Source organism: Crassostrea angulata, chromosome 4 (genome assembly GCF_025612915.1).
Source record: "Crassostrea angulata isolate pt1a10 chromosome 4, ASM2561291v2, whole genome shotgun sequence".
Classification (NCBI taxonomy): domain Eukaryota; kingdom Metazoa; phylum Mollusca; class Bivalvia; order Ostreida; family Ostreidae; genus Magallana; species Magallana angulata.
The window spans coordinates 44,741,637-44,758,856 of NC_069114.1; the positions used below are offsets into that span (position 1 = coordinate 44,741,637).

Here is a 17,220-nt window from a genome sequence, read left to right on the forward strand (position 1 = left end):
AAGACCCACTCGTTGCTTTGCAACGAGCTTTGCTCTAGTTATTCTTATTAGGGTCTTCCGTTTCCAACGGAAGACCATCTTGTTATTCTACGGTTTCTTTTTCTTTATTAGGGTTTTCCGTTTTCAACGGAAAACCCTTCTGTTATTCTACGGTTTCTTTTTCTTTATTATTATACTTTTTTTTCTTTTTCTGACTTTTTTGGAGCGTTATTTCTCAAAAACTATTCAACCGATTTACACCAAATTTTTTGGAGGTATAAAGCATCAATGTCGCTACTGATTATTAAAATTTCAAATGATTACGTCACTTCCGGTTTCAGATATGGACGATTTGGTAAATTTTTAAGGGTCATTTTGTCCACGCATCTCCTCTGAAACTAATCATGATAAAAGCTTGAAATTTGCAGGGATTGTAGATGAATGTCTGTTGATTTCCCTCCATGCTTCCAATTGCGAAAAATGCGCAAGGCCTAGAAGCTCGCCTGAACCTGAAAATTAGCACCAAATTTTTTCACAAAATTTTCGCACATTTTCCGTAATATCTTTTGACGTAAAAATATTTTGTTAAAACATGTAATGCAAAAGTTGTTTCAATTTGCACGGGCTTTTATTTGATATCAAGAAAAAGGGGCTGGCCCCTCAAATTAGGGACCAAGAGGGCTCTAAAGTCTATTTGCAATAACGTTTTAGTGAACAATAATTTGTTATCAATTATAGAAGCAAAAATGTTCATTGTACAGCTGTTTATCTATACAATACCATACTTAAGTCATATATTACGTAATTAGGGGTTTCAAGGGGCCAGAAGTTCAAAACTTTGATCATTTATATCTGAAAAAAGGAGAAATATTTTGAAAAGCAATGTAGAACAAAAGTTGTTCAAAATAATGTTTTGTACAATATGCTACCTTAAATGTTTTTGTTTATGACCCCATTTAGGAGTTAAAGGGTCGGCCCCTAAAACACATTTGTACAGATATCTCAAGAACGGTAAACATTTTGTGAACACTTGTTCAACAAAATATGTTTATATTTACAAGACCTTTCATTTGATGTCAAGAAAAAGGGGCTGGCCCCTCAAATTAGGGGTCAAGAGGGCTCTAATGTCTTCTTACAATAACTCTTTACTGAACAATATTTTGTTTTAAATTATAGAAGCAAAAATGTTCATTGTACAGCTGTTCATCTATACATTACCATACCTAGGTCATATATTACGTAATTAGGGGTTTCAAGGGGCCAGAACTCAAAACTCTGATCATTAATATCTGAAAAAGGAGAAATATTTTTAAAAGCAATGTAGAACAAAAGTTCTTCAAAATAATGTTCTTAACAATATGATACCAAAAATGTTGTTTTTAGTGGCCCCGGTAAGGGGTTAAAGGGTCGGCCCCTAAAACGCATTTGTACAGATATCACGAGAACGGTTTACAATTCATGAACACTTGTATAACAAAATATGTTTATATTAGCAAGACCTTTTATTTGATATCAAGAAAAAGGGGCTGACCCCTCAAATTAGGGACCAGAAGGGCTACTAAGTCTTTTCATAATAACTCTTTTCTGACCAATAATTTGATATTAATCATAAAGCAGCAACAAAGCTTTTATTAAGCTTAAATTAAAACCGAAACCCGTTTTAAAATCGAACGATGCATTACAGAGATATCGGGGTTTAAAAATTGATTTTTCCGGAAATTTTGATTCCGCGTCCTTGGTTTAAAAAATAGCGTAATGTTTAAAGTAAAATTAACTCGTACCAAAAATGATTGTTAAGTCGTACTTTAACCGATTCGATTTTTTTTGTTTAGTCGTTCTTGAAATCGGAAAGGTGTTTGTTAAGTCGTACTTAAAATCATTCGTATTTTGTGAAGTCGTACCAGGAATAATTCGATTTTTTTCATCTTTTATATTTTAGTTACTCTTGTTATTGGTTTAAGAGCTCTGCTTCTTTCAGGAACTTCCAGGTTTACTTCCGACATTAACGGAAGACCCACTCGTTGCTTTGCAACGAGCTTTGCTCTAGTTATTCTTTTTTTTCTTTTTCTGACTTTTTTGGAGCGCTATTTCTCAAAAACTATCCAAATGATTCGCACAAAATTTTCAGGATGGATAAAGCATGATCGGCGCTACATTTTATAAAATTTTTAAATGATGACGTCACTTCCGGTTTCAGATATTGACGATTTTGTAAATTTTTTAGGGTCATTTTGTCCACGCATCTTCTCCGAAACTAATCAAGATAGAAGCTTGAAATTTTCAGGGATTGTAGATGAATGTATGTAGATGTACCCCCATGCTTCCAATGATGAAAATTGCTAAAGGCCTCCAAGCTCGCCTGAACCTGAAAATTGGCACCAAATTTTTTCACGAAATTTTTGCACATTTTCTGTGATATCTTTTGATGTATAAATATTTTGTTATAAGATGTAATGCAAAAGTTGTTTCAAATTACACGGGCTTTCGTTTGGTATCAAGAAATAGGGACTGGCCCCTCAAATTAGGGGCCAAGAGGGCTGTAAAGTCTTCTTACAATAACTCTTTACTGAATAATAATTTGTTATTAATTATAGAAGCAAAAATGTTCATTGTTCGGCTGTTTATCTATACAGTACCATACCTAAGTCATATGTTACGTAATAAGGGGTTCCAAGGGGCCAGAATTTCAAAATTTCGATCATTAATATCTGAAAAAGGAGAAATATTTTGAAAAGCATTGTAGAACAAAAGTTGCTTAAAATAATGTTCTGAACAATATGCTTCCTTAAATTTTTTTGTTCATGACCCCATTTAGGAGATAAAGGGCCGGCCCCTAAAACACATTTGTAAAGATATCCTAAGAAGGGTTAACATTTCGTGAACACTTGTTGAACAAAATATGTTTATATTTGCAAGACCTTTCATTTGATATCAAGAAAAAGGGGCTGGCCCCTCCAATTAGGGGTCAAGAGGGGTCTTAAATCTTCTTACAAGAACTGTTTACTGAACAATAATTTGTTATTAATTATAGAAGAAAAAATTTTCATTGTACAATTGTTTATCTATACAGTATCATAACTTAGTCATATATTACGTAATTAGGGGTTTCAAGGGGCCAGAAGTTCAAAACTTTGATCATTTTGAAATATCTGAAAAAGCAGAAATATTTTTTAAAAGCAATGTAGAACAAAATAATGTTCTGAACAATATGATACCATAAATGTTGTTATTAGTGGCCCCGGTAAAGAGTTAAAGGGTCGGCCCCTAAAATACAGTTGTTTAGATATCTCGATAACGGTTAACCATTCATTAACATTTGTAGAACAAAATATGTTTATATTAGCGAGACCTTTTATTTGATATTAAAAAAAAAGGGCTGACCCCTCAAATTTGGAACCAGAAGGGCTATTAAGTCTTTTTATAATAACTCTTTTCTGACCAACAATTTGATAAAAATCATAAAGCAACAAAGGAGCTTTTATTAAGATTAATTTAAAAACTGAAATCCGTTTTAAAATCGGACGATGCATTACAAAAATATTGGGATTTAAAAATTGAGTTTTCCGGAAATTTTGTTTCCACGTTCTTGGTTAAGAAAATAGTGTTATTTTAAAAGTTAAATTAACTCATACCTAAAATAATTCGGAAATTGTTAATTCGTACTTGAAGACATTCGGGACTTTTTTTATTAAGTCGTTCTAGAAATTGTAGAGGTTTTTGTTAATTCGTTCTTGAAATCATTCAGACATTGTAAAGTCGTACTAAGAATTATTCGATTTTTTTTTTTTGATTTTTTTTTAAATTTTCTTTGTAGTTGGTTTTAGAACTCTGCTTCTTACAGGAGCTTCTATCTTTACTCTCGACACCACCGGAAGACCCACTCGTTGCTTTGCAACGAGCTTTGCTCTAGTTATTCTTTTTTTTCTTTTTCTGACTATTTTGGAGCGCTATTTCTCAAAAACTGCCCAACCGATTTGCACGAAATTTTCAGGACTGATAGAACAAGGTCGTCGCTACATATTATTAAATTTTCAAATGATGACGTCACTTCCGGTTTCAGATATAGACGATTTTGTAAATTTTTAAGGGTCATTTTGTCCACGCATCTCCTTCGAAACTAATCAAGGTAGAAGCTTAAAATTTTCAGGGATTGTAGATGCATGTCTGTAGATGTACCCCCATGCTTCCAATGATGAAAATTGCTCAAGGCCTTGAAGCTCGCCTGAACCTGAAAATTAGCACCAAATTTTTTGACGAAATTTTTGCACATTTTCTGTAATACCTTTCGATGTGTACATATTTTGTTATAACATGTAATGCAAAAGTTGTTCCAATTTACAAGGGCTTTCATTTGATATCAAGAAAAAGGGGCTGGCCCCTCAAATTAGGGGCCAAGAGGGCTCTGAATACTTCTTACAACAACTCTTAACTGAACAATAATTTGTTAATAGTTAAAGAAGCAAAAATGTTTATTGTACAGCTGTTTATATATTCAGTACCATATTTAAGCCATATGTTACGTAATTAGGGGCTTCAAGGGGCCAGAAGTTCAAAACTTTGATCATTAATATCTGAAAAAGGATAAATATTTTGAAAAGCAATGTAGAACAAAAGTTGCTCAAAATAATGTTCTGTACAATATGCCACCTTAAATTTTTTTGTTTATGACCCCATTTAGGAGTTAAAGGGTAGGCCCCTTAAACACATTTGTACAAATATCCCAAGAACCTTTAACATTTCGTGAACACTTGTAAAACAAAATATGTTTATATTTTCGAGACCTTTCATTTGATATTAAGAAAAAGGGACTGGTCCCTCAAATTAGGGGCCAAGAGGGCTCAAATGTCTTCTTACAATAACTCTTTACTGAACAATAATTTGTTATTAATTATAGAAACAAGATGTTCATTGTGCAGCTGTTTATCCATACAGTACCATACTTAAGTCATATATTACGTAACTGGGGGTTTCAAGGGGCCAGAATTCAAAACTTTGATCATTTTTATCTGAAAAAGGAGAAATATTTTGAAAAGCAATGTAGAACAAAAATTGTTCAAAATAATATTTTTAACAATATGATACCAAAAATGTTGTTGTTAGTGGCCTCGGTAAGGGGTTAAAGGGTCGGCCCCTAAAACACAACTGCTCAGATATCTCGACAACATTTAACAATTCATGAATACATGTTGAACAAAATAAGTTTATATTTGCGAGACCTTTTATTTGATATAAAGAAAAAAGGGCTGGCCCCTCAAGTTAGGGGCTATAAGGGCTACTATGTATTTTTATAATAACTCTTTCCTTAGCGATAATTTGATATAATTCATAAAGCAGAAACAAAGAACTTTTTAAGCTTAATCTAACGCTGAAATTTGTTTTAAAATCGGACCATGCACTACAGAGAAATTGGGGTTCAAAATTGATTTATCCGGAAAATTTGATTCCGCGTCCTTGGTTTAGAAAATAGCGTAAAGTTAAAAGTTAAATTAGCTCGTACCAAATATAATTGTTAAGTCGTACTTGAACACATTCGGATTTTTTTTGTTAAGTCGTTCTTGAAATCGAAAAGGTTTTTGTTAATTCGTACTCAAAATCATTCGGATTTTGTAAAGTCGTACCAAGAATTATTCGATTTTTGTTCTGTTCGTTTTAGTTGTTCTTGTTATTGGTTTAAGAACTCTGCTTCTTACAGGAACATATAGCTTTACTTTCGATATTAACGGAAGACCCACTCGTTGCTTTGCAACGAGCTTTGCTCTAGTTCTTTTTTTTTTTTTTTTTTTTTCTTCCTAGACGCGAACTTTGAGGCTTCATATCGTGCTCATTTGTGAACGGTTTTTGCTCAAATTTTCAGGGCTAATGGACTTTACAAAACACTATCTTCCTCAATTCATAAAAGTTAGAATTCCCTTTCCGGTAACGAGTTATTCCCCTTTTAAAATTTTTTAGGGCCTTTGGTTTCCAGACAAAGGCTCCGAGACTATGATAGCAGGGAATGGGAATCCAACGAATTTGAATAGCAGAGACATTGTAGTGGTGCACATTAGTTTTTGTTTTTAGATTACGTTTTTTATTTAGGAAAAGGTAGGGGGTCAAAAAACAGGATTCCAAAAAGTGCAAAAATTTAGACATATTTTCCTTTATATCTTTTTAACGAAAAATATTTTGTTAAGACATGTTGAATAAAAGTTGTGCAGAATATCAAGGGCTTTCATTTAACACCAATAAAAAAGGGCTGGCCCCTTAAATTAAGGGCCAATAGCCCCTAAAAGTTTTTGCTTAATAACTCAAAAACGGTTAGGATTTTGATATGGCTGTCGCTGGAAAAGTTGTTTGTTGGGATCTCATAAAGGTCGTAACAATGTTATTTTATAAGTGATTTGTGTAGTATGAGTGTAAAAAGCTTTACATGTTGACATGTACCTGTTGTCATTTGACAAGTTAACGAAAGTCTTTGTGCGTACAACTGGCATAAAGTTGCCGCAGAAAGTATGCTGGTTTATACAGGAGGCATTAATTCATAAGAATTTTTTTGTTGTTGGAGTATAAGCTTTTCCTTTAGGAGTTAAAGTCATTGTTGTTAAGTTCTTATAGTGCACAATCATTAAAAACGGCAATTGGAAAACAAAACATTCTTTTTCTTTTCTAGTAAACCACAAAATATGGAATTAAAAAACTCTATGCATTATATTTTAGTTATTAACTCCATGCATTTAAAATCTACTTTGAATCAGAGCTGCATGTGTGTGTACCATTATGTAAGCTCTCCCTTGCCCTCGGCCGAGAAAATCGGTTACCATGCTCGCGGCTGGACTACCTAGCGGTCAGCGGTTATCTAATACACGAGAATTGCGTCTCTCATATATGAGTTTATTTACCCGCGAACTCAAGAATTGTTTTAGTTTTGATTACACAAAATCTTTTGTGGATTAAACGATTGGATGTCAAGTAAGAAATAGTTCATTTAATTAATAAAAGCAATGTCATTCTCTAAAGCAATAATAGACATAGATCAATTGTGGGGTTTAAGTTTAAAATATATAACTTCTATTTGATAGAGTAAGGTCATTATACTGCAAACTTTTCAAATCTTCCTTGGTTCTGAGCTGTGCGTTTCTGTGCGTTGTACCTTTACGTAATCTATTCTTCGCCCACGGCCGAGGAGATCAGCCACGGCTGCATTACTTAGCGGTAAGCGGTTATTTAATACACAAGATTCGCACACCGCGACTTACACTTACATGCATATGAACGTGTTTGAGTTAATATAGCCGTATATACAAGAACTGTTTTAATTTTATGTTATAAAAGTTTGTCCTACTTGTATATATATTTAATTAAATATTTGAGTGTAAATGAATATTATCGAACGATATTACTCCAAATTGGAAAAATCGTTAGACAACTAATGGTTGGTTTATTTAGGTAAAGTACTTTAAAAACTGTACAATTAATGCTTTAAATCAACAACCCCCCCTCAAATATTAAACCTTTAAATGACGATCATCCCTCGCACATGACTGAGGAGATCCGGCGCGAGTGGATAAGTGATCCGCGGTCGGTTCGTGTTTTTGTACATGTTCCTTATGACGCGTTTATGTTTCATATTTTGCACGGACACAACTATATTTTATTATGTTTTCAACTATTATATTAGTTTAAGATGAAAAGATAAATTTATTTTACTTGTACAGTTGATTAAGCATTGATTTATACGATAGCGTACAAGATAGTTTAAAAATGAAATCAAATTATAATCAAAGTTCCATGTTTGCGGTAGGTGCTAGCACGATAAAGGAATGCCCTGAATTGAGGCATTCGATGATTATTTAAAAAAATATTCACATGAGTTTAAACAACTTTAGATTAGGTTGTATCGGTCACATATTAATCACTTCTGTAGTTTCATTGTGGAAACGAACTCATTGCTGCCCCCCCCCCCCCCCCCCCCAGCTCCACCCGCCCCGCTGACAGGTGCTCGCGTTGAATTTTTTTTTTTTTTGAATTGGAGAAAAGATAGCAAGATCTGTCGAAAATCATTTTTGGTGGTTCCTTCTTATGTGTAACATTTTGTTTCACTTTCCCACCCCTTTGTTTATTCGGCCAGTCTGTGTTAATTTAATTGCCGCATGCGACCGAGAATCTTGTGTCGCTTCAGCGCACACAGCTCAGAACATTTATAGCCCCAGGTCATCAATTGTTATGTAATTGAGTAACAGTTGGAAGGGTGATTTTACTACATAAAATAATAAAATCATAATATAATCTATTTGAATTGAGTATCATGCGTATAGATTCCCATAATAATTAATTTTTTTATTTCCTTTCTATGTTTACATTTAATTTTCTTCAAATAATTAATAAATTTTCTATCATTTAAATTGTGTGCTTCATCAAATACTGATTCCGATTACCTTGAAGTCATTAATTTTCCATTGGCTTTTGACAAAAGAGAGACGCCTGACCATCCAATGAAAACAAATACACAGAGTTTGATTGACAGGTTCAGCCAGGTGCAGGTCTCACCCGATGTCCGAGGTTATGTGTGCTGCTTGTACACAGCCGAATGGTCTCAGTAAGAGTTATCAGTAAGAGTTATCGATGTAAATAAATAATAAAAATACATGCCTATCAAAACATGATCGTGCAAGTTAAAGTTGATTTAGGTTTGTTCCAATAGAAATCATGTTTCACTAACTGTATTTAATATTTTTTATGTATAGCGAATTTTAATATTGTTTCAGTACTGAAACATCGCATGAAAACGTTAAATATACATGTACTCTGTAACTAGTCGTATTTTAATAAATATACCTTTCTTTTGTTTGTTAAAAATTCGTTCAATTTTGTTAAAGTAATGTAAAACACGGGCGCCATTTTGAAACAATTAACTTGTCAGGGAGTTCCGAATGAAATCTGATGAACGTTTCACACGGTTCTCGCACGCTTTGCCCGAAACGCTAAACGGTTTACACGAAACTCTGAAAGGTTTACACGAAACGTTTCTCGCACGTAGGTCGCACGCTTTTTGGTGTAGTAGTACGTTTTAGGGTCTGTAAATTTTGTCAGCACGCAATTCTAAACTTGCACATAGTCTTCAAAAATTTAGAAATATTTTAATATAGAAGTTATCTTTGTGAAAAGTTTACGTGTTTTGTAGGCACGTTTAGTTTAAAAAAGAAATACAATTCCTGACATGAATCACAAGTACATACTGTTTATAACAATGCTTGCTACCCTTTGAAAATTTAACTAGCCATTAAACATCTCATTTTTTAAAGAATGTTTGAAACGATTACATAAACTCTGCTCGACAAATAGTTTTCCTAAAATATTTTCTTCCTTTCTTTTTTCAAAACACGTTTTATATACAGGCTTTCAATCACAACACGTTTTTATAACAAAAGCAGAACAGAAAATATAGTCATTATAATCGTTTGACACCATATAACATATATTTTCAACTCGCAGCAACAACGGAAGACCTACTCGGGGCTTTGCCACGAGCTCTGCTCTAGTTGCAGGTATTATTTGAAAAATAATATGTCAGAGAGGACAATACAATTATTTCTTTATTTTGTTCCAAATTTAACGTGCTTTGAAAAAAAAAATCATTAGATTTGTTCAATCTAAAATCATGTTTAGGCTACTAAATACAAAATACAATCAAAACTTCAACTCTGTACGTGTAAAATATACTACTTATCAAAAGATGAAAAAAATAATAAAATTCGCTTGTGATGCAGATCTACAGATGACACAGTTTTACAATAAAAGAAATAGAATAAATGTAAATTGGGCCATTTTTAAATTTCTTGTGTTATCTTTTCATCTACTTACAATTGTAGCGAATACATTAAAGCAATTTGACATTATAATGGCGTTTCTGGACCATACAGTATACCTGTCGATCTCAAACCAGAGCTTGGACGATGAATACTTCGTTTTTAAAGAGCATTGTATTTACACTGTAGATATTTTTTCTGGCTCTATAAACATTGAGATTTTGAAGAACAAAAAAGATCAAATATAACTTGCATTACAAATTATTTTGTATGATTTGTACATTGCTAGCATTTTATAATGGTAAAAATTAAAGATTCTGCTATGTATCACTTTGATAAGTTGGAAATAAATAGAACGCTCGTCACTCGCTACGCTTCCACACATCAATACTATAATGTCATTTTAGTAATTCCATATAATCACAAAGAAAATAAGACAGAAGTTTGGAATTTATCATTTTGATTATAGTTATTTGTCATTATCAAATTATGTTATTTACCGATATATTTGCAAGAAATATACATAATTTTTATCAGAACGCTGCTTAACAAATAACAGACAAGAAATTATACGTAACCTGTTTAATGTTTATGAACTCTCATTCTCATTTTTAGTAATTGATAGAAGCTGTGTGTCTTATCTTTAAACATTGTGTAGTTACAATATATTTGCCCCGAAATTGTAAATAATAAATTAACCTAGAACGTAGATCTGAAAAGCAGACGACACAATGACTCAGGAGAGAAAAATGATGTGCAGTTCTTGTTTGCTGATTTAGTATTTTTTTTCCCTATGGCGAGTTTATTTAGCAAAATGGTGTTTTTTGTACCGTATTATATCTGAAATCAGCTTACTTGGACGGTCACATTTCTTGTGTGCATTTGTCTATTGATTAATTAACGTTGCAGTCTCTGATCTGTAATTTTTTACGCGGTAAATTTATAGTTTCTTTTATGCATCAATATTTGATAAAAAGTTCAGGAGGGGTGTCCGTCATTCGTTGTCACACATTCACAAATAAAAATGACAGCATTTAAGTCATTTCAGATTATCATAAAGAAGTCAAGCATTTCGAAATTATCATTTTTTATTAACTGTCTTATTCATGATATACTTTTTTATTAGCAAGTTGCTTAATAAATAACATCCATGAATATTGTTTCACTAATCTAAATAATGCAGTATGATTTATGGAAACAGTTAAAATCTCGAACACAGTAAATATTCTGCATATTTGGTTCATGGCCACAAATGTCGTGACCAATAATTTACCAGCCAGAGCCAAACTACGTCTTACAACCTAGACGTCACTCAGAAGTTCTTGGAGACATTGAAAAATTCATTTATCTGAAAGAGGAAAGCAAATAATTCAGAATTAGAATACCTAGGTAGATAATGCGTATATGATGCCTGATACAAACGTATCCAAACAGTGCATTTTTCCCAACCATTTCCTTGTATATATTTGCTCTTATATTATATATATTACATATTTTTCAAAATTGATGACATATATCTTTTGTTCTCTTAATTTTCTTCTCTCGATGCCTTCAATGCTATAAAAACTGACCTAATGTGAGCATCTAGACTTAACTAGGCATCGTTACAAAATCACTATTTCTGCTGCAAAACTCGAAAAAAAAATTGAAATTACTGTAATGAAAGCATTCAGACGTGAGAGTAAAAGATACGTCGATCTGCGGATTTGTTTTAACCGAATTTGAATATTTTGAAATCCCCAACCCCAACCCAAAAAAAAAATGATATTGCTTAAAGTGTAGTGCTGCAGAAAACATTGGGTTTAATTAATAAGGAAACACACAATTTTACATAAAAATAAAGACGACCCTAAACTTTTGATTTAACACTTCCAGATCATTTGCAATAAAGTCTTTTGATCGACTATTAAAGAACGGTGCGTCCTGACTTATATCGTTACGGTAAACACAGTTCTCTCTTACAGCAGTGGCTACATGTAACAAGTGATTGCATAATTTGAAAAATCAACTCGTCGTGCGACCAGAATTCATTTAGATACCAAGTTATCTATATGTTTAATTGGTATCTAAGGATTGTTATGACTTTTTACATGCTATAAATATTGAGAAAGCTGTTACCTTAATAGGTCTTTTTACTCCATGATGATTTAGAGGTTTCTTCTCGGCGTCCTCAACATGTTGTAGTGCTTTAAATGCCTAAATAAAAAAAATTCTTTCTTCACAAGCGACAAAGTGATTCAAGCATCCTATGTTGTATACAGTTAACCAGATTTGGGAAGATACCTTGCAGTCTAAATGTTTCTTCAACCCCCGCCCAAGACAAGAGTCATCTTCAAAAAGAAAGATTACTTAAAACTTACAGGTCAAACAAAAAACATTGTTCACCCACCTTGCGGGACACTTTGATTGGACATTTGTACACTATCCACTGGACGCTTTCATAACAAGGGGGCGTGGTCAGAGATCCTGGGTAGGTGTAGAACCTTTGATCGAGCGGAAGGACATCTACCGGGGATATCCCACAATGTACGTCATACGTTTCTTCTGGGTGTCCACCACCTCGTGTGCACTCACTTTGAATAGTTTTATCAGAGGGCTTCTCACCACACTGCAAATCTACAATGTTCCATCAACAACGATTTGTTTTATGTTGTTTAACGTCATCTTCAGGATGTTTTAATCATGTGTTCATTAGTAACGGAGAAAAAACGATTATGCTAGCACCTACGAGGCAATGTGGGTTACTGGGCTGATTTTAAGGTTTATCACACACCTGAATGTTACAGAGAAAAATCTCGTTTTAAAAAAATGCATGCTTCAACAGACACTGCATGGAAAATTTGGGAGGAAAAGCCTTTTGACCAGACGACAACTAGCTTGAAAAAACATCTTTTTATCCAAATGATATCTATCTCTCCTATCGGAGAACCATGATAACTTAGTACCTTCATTTAAAACTTGAAATTATGCTCTGTGTCATGGACGAGACTTAATGAACATTGAACATACTCATACTGCACAGCGCAGCCACTGCCGAAATAAACTTTTGGTGATTTAGGAGGGATAAATTCCATATAATGACGAGATCCATACTGTCTCAAATTACTTTTCAACGAGAGATTGCACATGTTTGATGCAACTTAATTATACAATAGATGGAGATTTTGGTGATTTTAGAATCAACAGTTAACGGAACACCAGCACACAACAGTGTTTCACTAACTTTCAGGGTCTTTTGTTTCCTTTGGTTCTTCTTCATTGTGGTGGTATTCTTTTATCTTTTCGTAGTATTTTTCCATTATATGGCTGAGTGTTCTAGCAAATCGGACTTTGCATTTTCTATTCTATGAAAATTACCAAAACAATATATAAAATCAAAGTAATTTCACAATATTCGACCCATGTTTAATAAATGACGAGACATGGAGAGATTAAACAAACCATGTGTCATTATATATATTGCATTTATATATGGGTAGATTAAAAACTTTTCTGGAGTAAAATGCAATTAATCGTATTGTATGACTGCAAAGGTGTTACTATTATGTCAGGAAACATATATTTCTTACCCCTTTATAGCACTTCTTGCTGAAATAATCCTCGCCATCTCCATTGTGTTTATAGGCCCCATAGTTCCTGTGACAACAGACTCTAGTATACGTATATTTGTGTCCCCACGCAGACTAAATAAAGAAACAAATTAATGAATCAATAACACTAATCATCGTAGATATCGAAATATTTATCTGAAGACGTAATTCTCTCCCCTACCTCCCATTCCGATCTTTCTTTGTCGTCGCCTTTTTCATATCCATCATCCTCCTCTTCATCATCGTCATTATCATTATTATCATCATCATCATCATCATCATGCCCCCTTTTTGCCTGGAATGTTAAATTCTACACATAAACCTTAAATATTAGATGAACAAACAAAAAATATGAATTTTCTGAAAAAAGAAAGTTTTGTTTTTTCTTTCAGATGGATGGTTTATACAATTGATTAATGACATTATTTTATATTTGATACAAAGTGTAATTCCTATGAACCTTTATCATGACTCCGATGACAACTAGACCATCGTCTTTTGGTTTGGCCTGCGAAATGTCCCCATATTTACTGTTGTAGAACACCATATGAGCCTACAAAAAACGTAAACAGGCACCGAGTTATTTTATTCCAATGTATTCTCTCAGTAGATAAGTACATGAATTTAAGAAATTAAAGGGGGGAGCTCTATCGATCCTCTTTTGGGAATGAACTAGAACCAGCCATTGCAATGCACAATTTAAAAAAAAATAAAACTATTCTAATGTATGTATTCAAATATCTGTATAAACATGTATATATTTACCTCCATAGGATAGAACTTTCCATCTATAGAGTGTTCCGAACCAACATCCTTCTCCTTGCCGAGATGAATGTGTAGATCTGCGAGGATGTAATCTTCATTCGGATTTCTTCCACTTACACTCTTTAGCTTCAGAGTAATGTTTCTCTTGGTTTCGTTAAGTTTAACGCTAAAGTGGGGCGCGTGTCCTATAAAGAGTGGTTTTGATGCTTAAAATTGCTCCATTGTGGTAATGTTTACATAAACCTTTTTCAGATTGTTTAGATGGATATAAGATATAGATGATAATGCAGTCTTAAATCTGAGAAAAGAATCGTTTAAATCAGTTCTGGGCAATTAAAATGCCCTTTGTTAGTATTTTAACAGTATTTAGTATATGTACAATGTATGCATAATAGTTTCTCTTTGTATTTGATTGGGATGACACGACAACTTGTGCATATTATTTCTTCCGCATGGCGTAATGGCATATTCAGGCATCTAGTGTGTACATTTTTAGTGCATATTTTATTTACATTTTCATTACATGTATAACTTTGTACATAAGCTTCCAACGATCAGTTCTTAGTAGATATCTTCTCTTTTTTTATTGAAAATATTTAGAAACAGATATGTTGGGAGGAACAGGCCTCTCTTGGCATACTCTTACCATTGTTGTATGTAAAAGCAGGTACCCGTTTATCCTTGTTATATAGCTGAAAGCTTGCTTTGGTCCTTCTGGCCTCTGACGTGTCGAGGTTAATCGGTGATTGGCGCCTGGTGGATCCACATGTTGTCCAACATTTGTGTAGATAACACCATTCTTGTGGTCCTAAAATACATGTATGGAGTTCATTTTTTCCCTTTTCAACGTGTCTTGGTGGTCAATGCTTTGTCGATAGGGAGAGGGCTAAAATAGGTTGTGCCTGCTGCCCAATCCCATTCAACATATTATAATGAATAAAATATTGTTGAAATAAATAATGCTTTTTCCATAAAATCATCTATAAACTAACTTTTATAACTATTAAAAATTGACATCACGTGCATTATATTTAATTTGACTTGATTCCAAACTTTTATTCGAAATCAAAAGCCTTCATGTTTGGAGGTAGAAGAATACTATAGAATAGCTATGACCCCTGTATCAAATTCAAGTTTTCTATGAATATATGCAGACAAAAGACTTTTTGGCTTCATAGATTACAGTGAAAAATATTGCGTTAGTGTATTCAATTTTGCATTTTATTTCATTTGATTTGTAATATGATATTATTCCTATCAATCCATCATATGAAAGGAAATTAAACAAACTATTATTCCGAAAAAGGATATTAGCATCTCATACTCAAATTAGTTTACATGGGAGATTTGTTAAATAATACGTATAATTCTTTTGCATTTATAGAACCAACATTTAAAGTTAGTAATTCGACTTTTTCGGACATATCTTTAGTTCCCTATTTCTACATATCCAGAACAATTAAAGAACAATTATCGCCAAACTTTAATTTTAATATCAATTTATGTTTAATTTAAACAAAGCAATTGTGCTATAGGTTCAAAACAATAACCATGTGGAATGAATGAAACACCCTGCACTTTTTAATTTTTTTCTAAATTCGTTTAAAAAAAAGAATGTTTTGAATTGTAGAAAGATATTCAGTAAAGAATAATTTATGAATCAATGTTGATTGTTTAATATTTCGTTGCATTTGATATTTTCAATCTTATTCTTAGTTTTTTTTTTATTTTCATGAAAAATACCCACTTTAAAATACTAGTGCTACAGGAATACCGTACTACCGTGTTGAACAAAAGACTTACTTCTACAAGTCTCCTCGTCATAACTGAAGTGGGCATTTTTGAGATCTTCGTAATAACAAACGTCTCCATGATGTGGCATTCTGTATAGATAGCCAGCGCTTTCCACTGTTCCAATGCAGAGGGAACCTAGAAACACCAACCAGTATAAAGCTGCCATTTTCATCCAATGAGGAGGTTCCCAAATCCTTGCCGTTTATATAACACTATTTAACTTGTGATTATGCAAGACACGTGTTTTCCCTACATTTTCGGCAAAAATCTTTACATAAGTTTCCTTTTTAATTTTGACATGCAACGCACTAAGCTCCCTAAAGACACAGATCAGGATATAAAACAATCACTCATACAGTTCAAATCACTTTATAAAGAATAATATAAATAGTTAAGTCACAAGACACATCCTCTGTACATTAGTTTAGTAATGAATTATGAATAAGAGCCAGATCTTGCGCACTCTAGTTAAGAGAAGGGGGCTAAGAGCAACAAAGGATAAAATTATTCTACATCCGTCGATGATTATTTCACATTCAAACGTGTAATTAGCATTTACATTGGTAGTCATTGAAATGATTCCATTTTCAATTTTTAAAAAAGTTTGTGGTATAATTAAAAAAAAAAACAACTTTAGATTCATGCAAAATTAAAGAAAACTTAAAAAGAAATTAAAATGATTTTTTTTTCTTTGCAACTATTGAGGTTTCTAGCATTGTTTGCGTCCTTTGTCATGTTTCAGCGCTTGCATTCATGATAGAGGATTCTGGAGGAAGCGCACTCGTGTCAATTCTCAGCTTTTTGTATGTTTATTAACATGTTTCACCTTTTCCTACCTTTTGTGAATATTCTGCAAAATACAACGGCATCATGTTTTTATTTATCAAATTTCTTTTAATCATTTAAGCACTTACCTTTTGTCAAATTATGATAAATTTATTTTCTTTTTTTGTAATAAAATGTAAGAAAATTGTGAAAAAAGTTTTAAAAACATAATTATAAGATTTGTCATTTAAAAAAGTTAATCAGAAAAAGAAAACACATAAATTATCTTTTTAAACACACACATATATATATATATATATATATATATATATATATATATATATATATATATATATATATATATATATATATAATTGAATTCGTTCTGTAGCTGCTTACCTGATTTCCCTATTTTTGTCTCAGTCATGGTTGATTGAATGAGTAATTTATCAATTATTTTACGCCAAAGTAAGGAAATACTCTTTATATATATATATATATATATATATATATATATATATATATATATATATATATATATA

At 32.7% G+C, this 17,220-nt stretch overlaps 1 protein-coding gene across 2 annotated transcripts; it reads right to left on the bottom strand.

Moving 5' to 3' along the window:
• Positions 1 to 10,600: 10,600 nt before the first annotated feature.
• LOC128179397 (nacrein-like protein) lies at positions 10,601 to 16,085 on the bottom strand. Of its 2 annotated transcripts, none has more exons than XR_008243079.1 (10): positions 15,923 to 16,071; positions 14,766 to 14,927; positions 14,120 to 14,304; positions 13,815 to 13,907; positions 13,536 to 13,649; positions 13,334 to 13,447; positions 12,988 to 13,108; positions 12,048 to 12,380; positions 11,883 to 11,960; positions 10,601 to 11,112 (listed from the first exon to the last, which is right to left on the bottom strand). XR_008243079.1 is itself a non-coding variant. In XM_052846807.1 (10 exons), exons 1-10 carry the CDS (start codon positions 16,083 to 16,085, stop codon positions 11,077 to 11,079), a joined length of 1,293 nt encoding a protein of 430 aa, XP_052702767.1. In that variant the 3' UTR covers positions 10,810 to 11,076. The 2 variants fall into 2 exon arrangements, 1 of the variants encoding a protein (XP_052702767.1); XM_052846807.1 differs by having other exon boundaries at positions 10,810 to 11,112; positions 12,154 to 12,380; positions 15,923 to 16,085.
• Between the last annotated feature and the right edge of the window lie 1,135 nt (positions 16,086 to 17,220).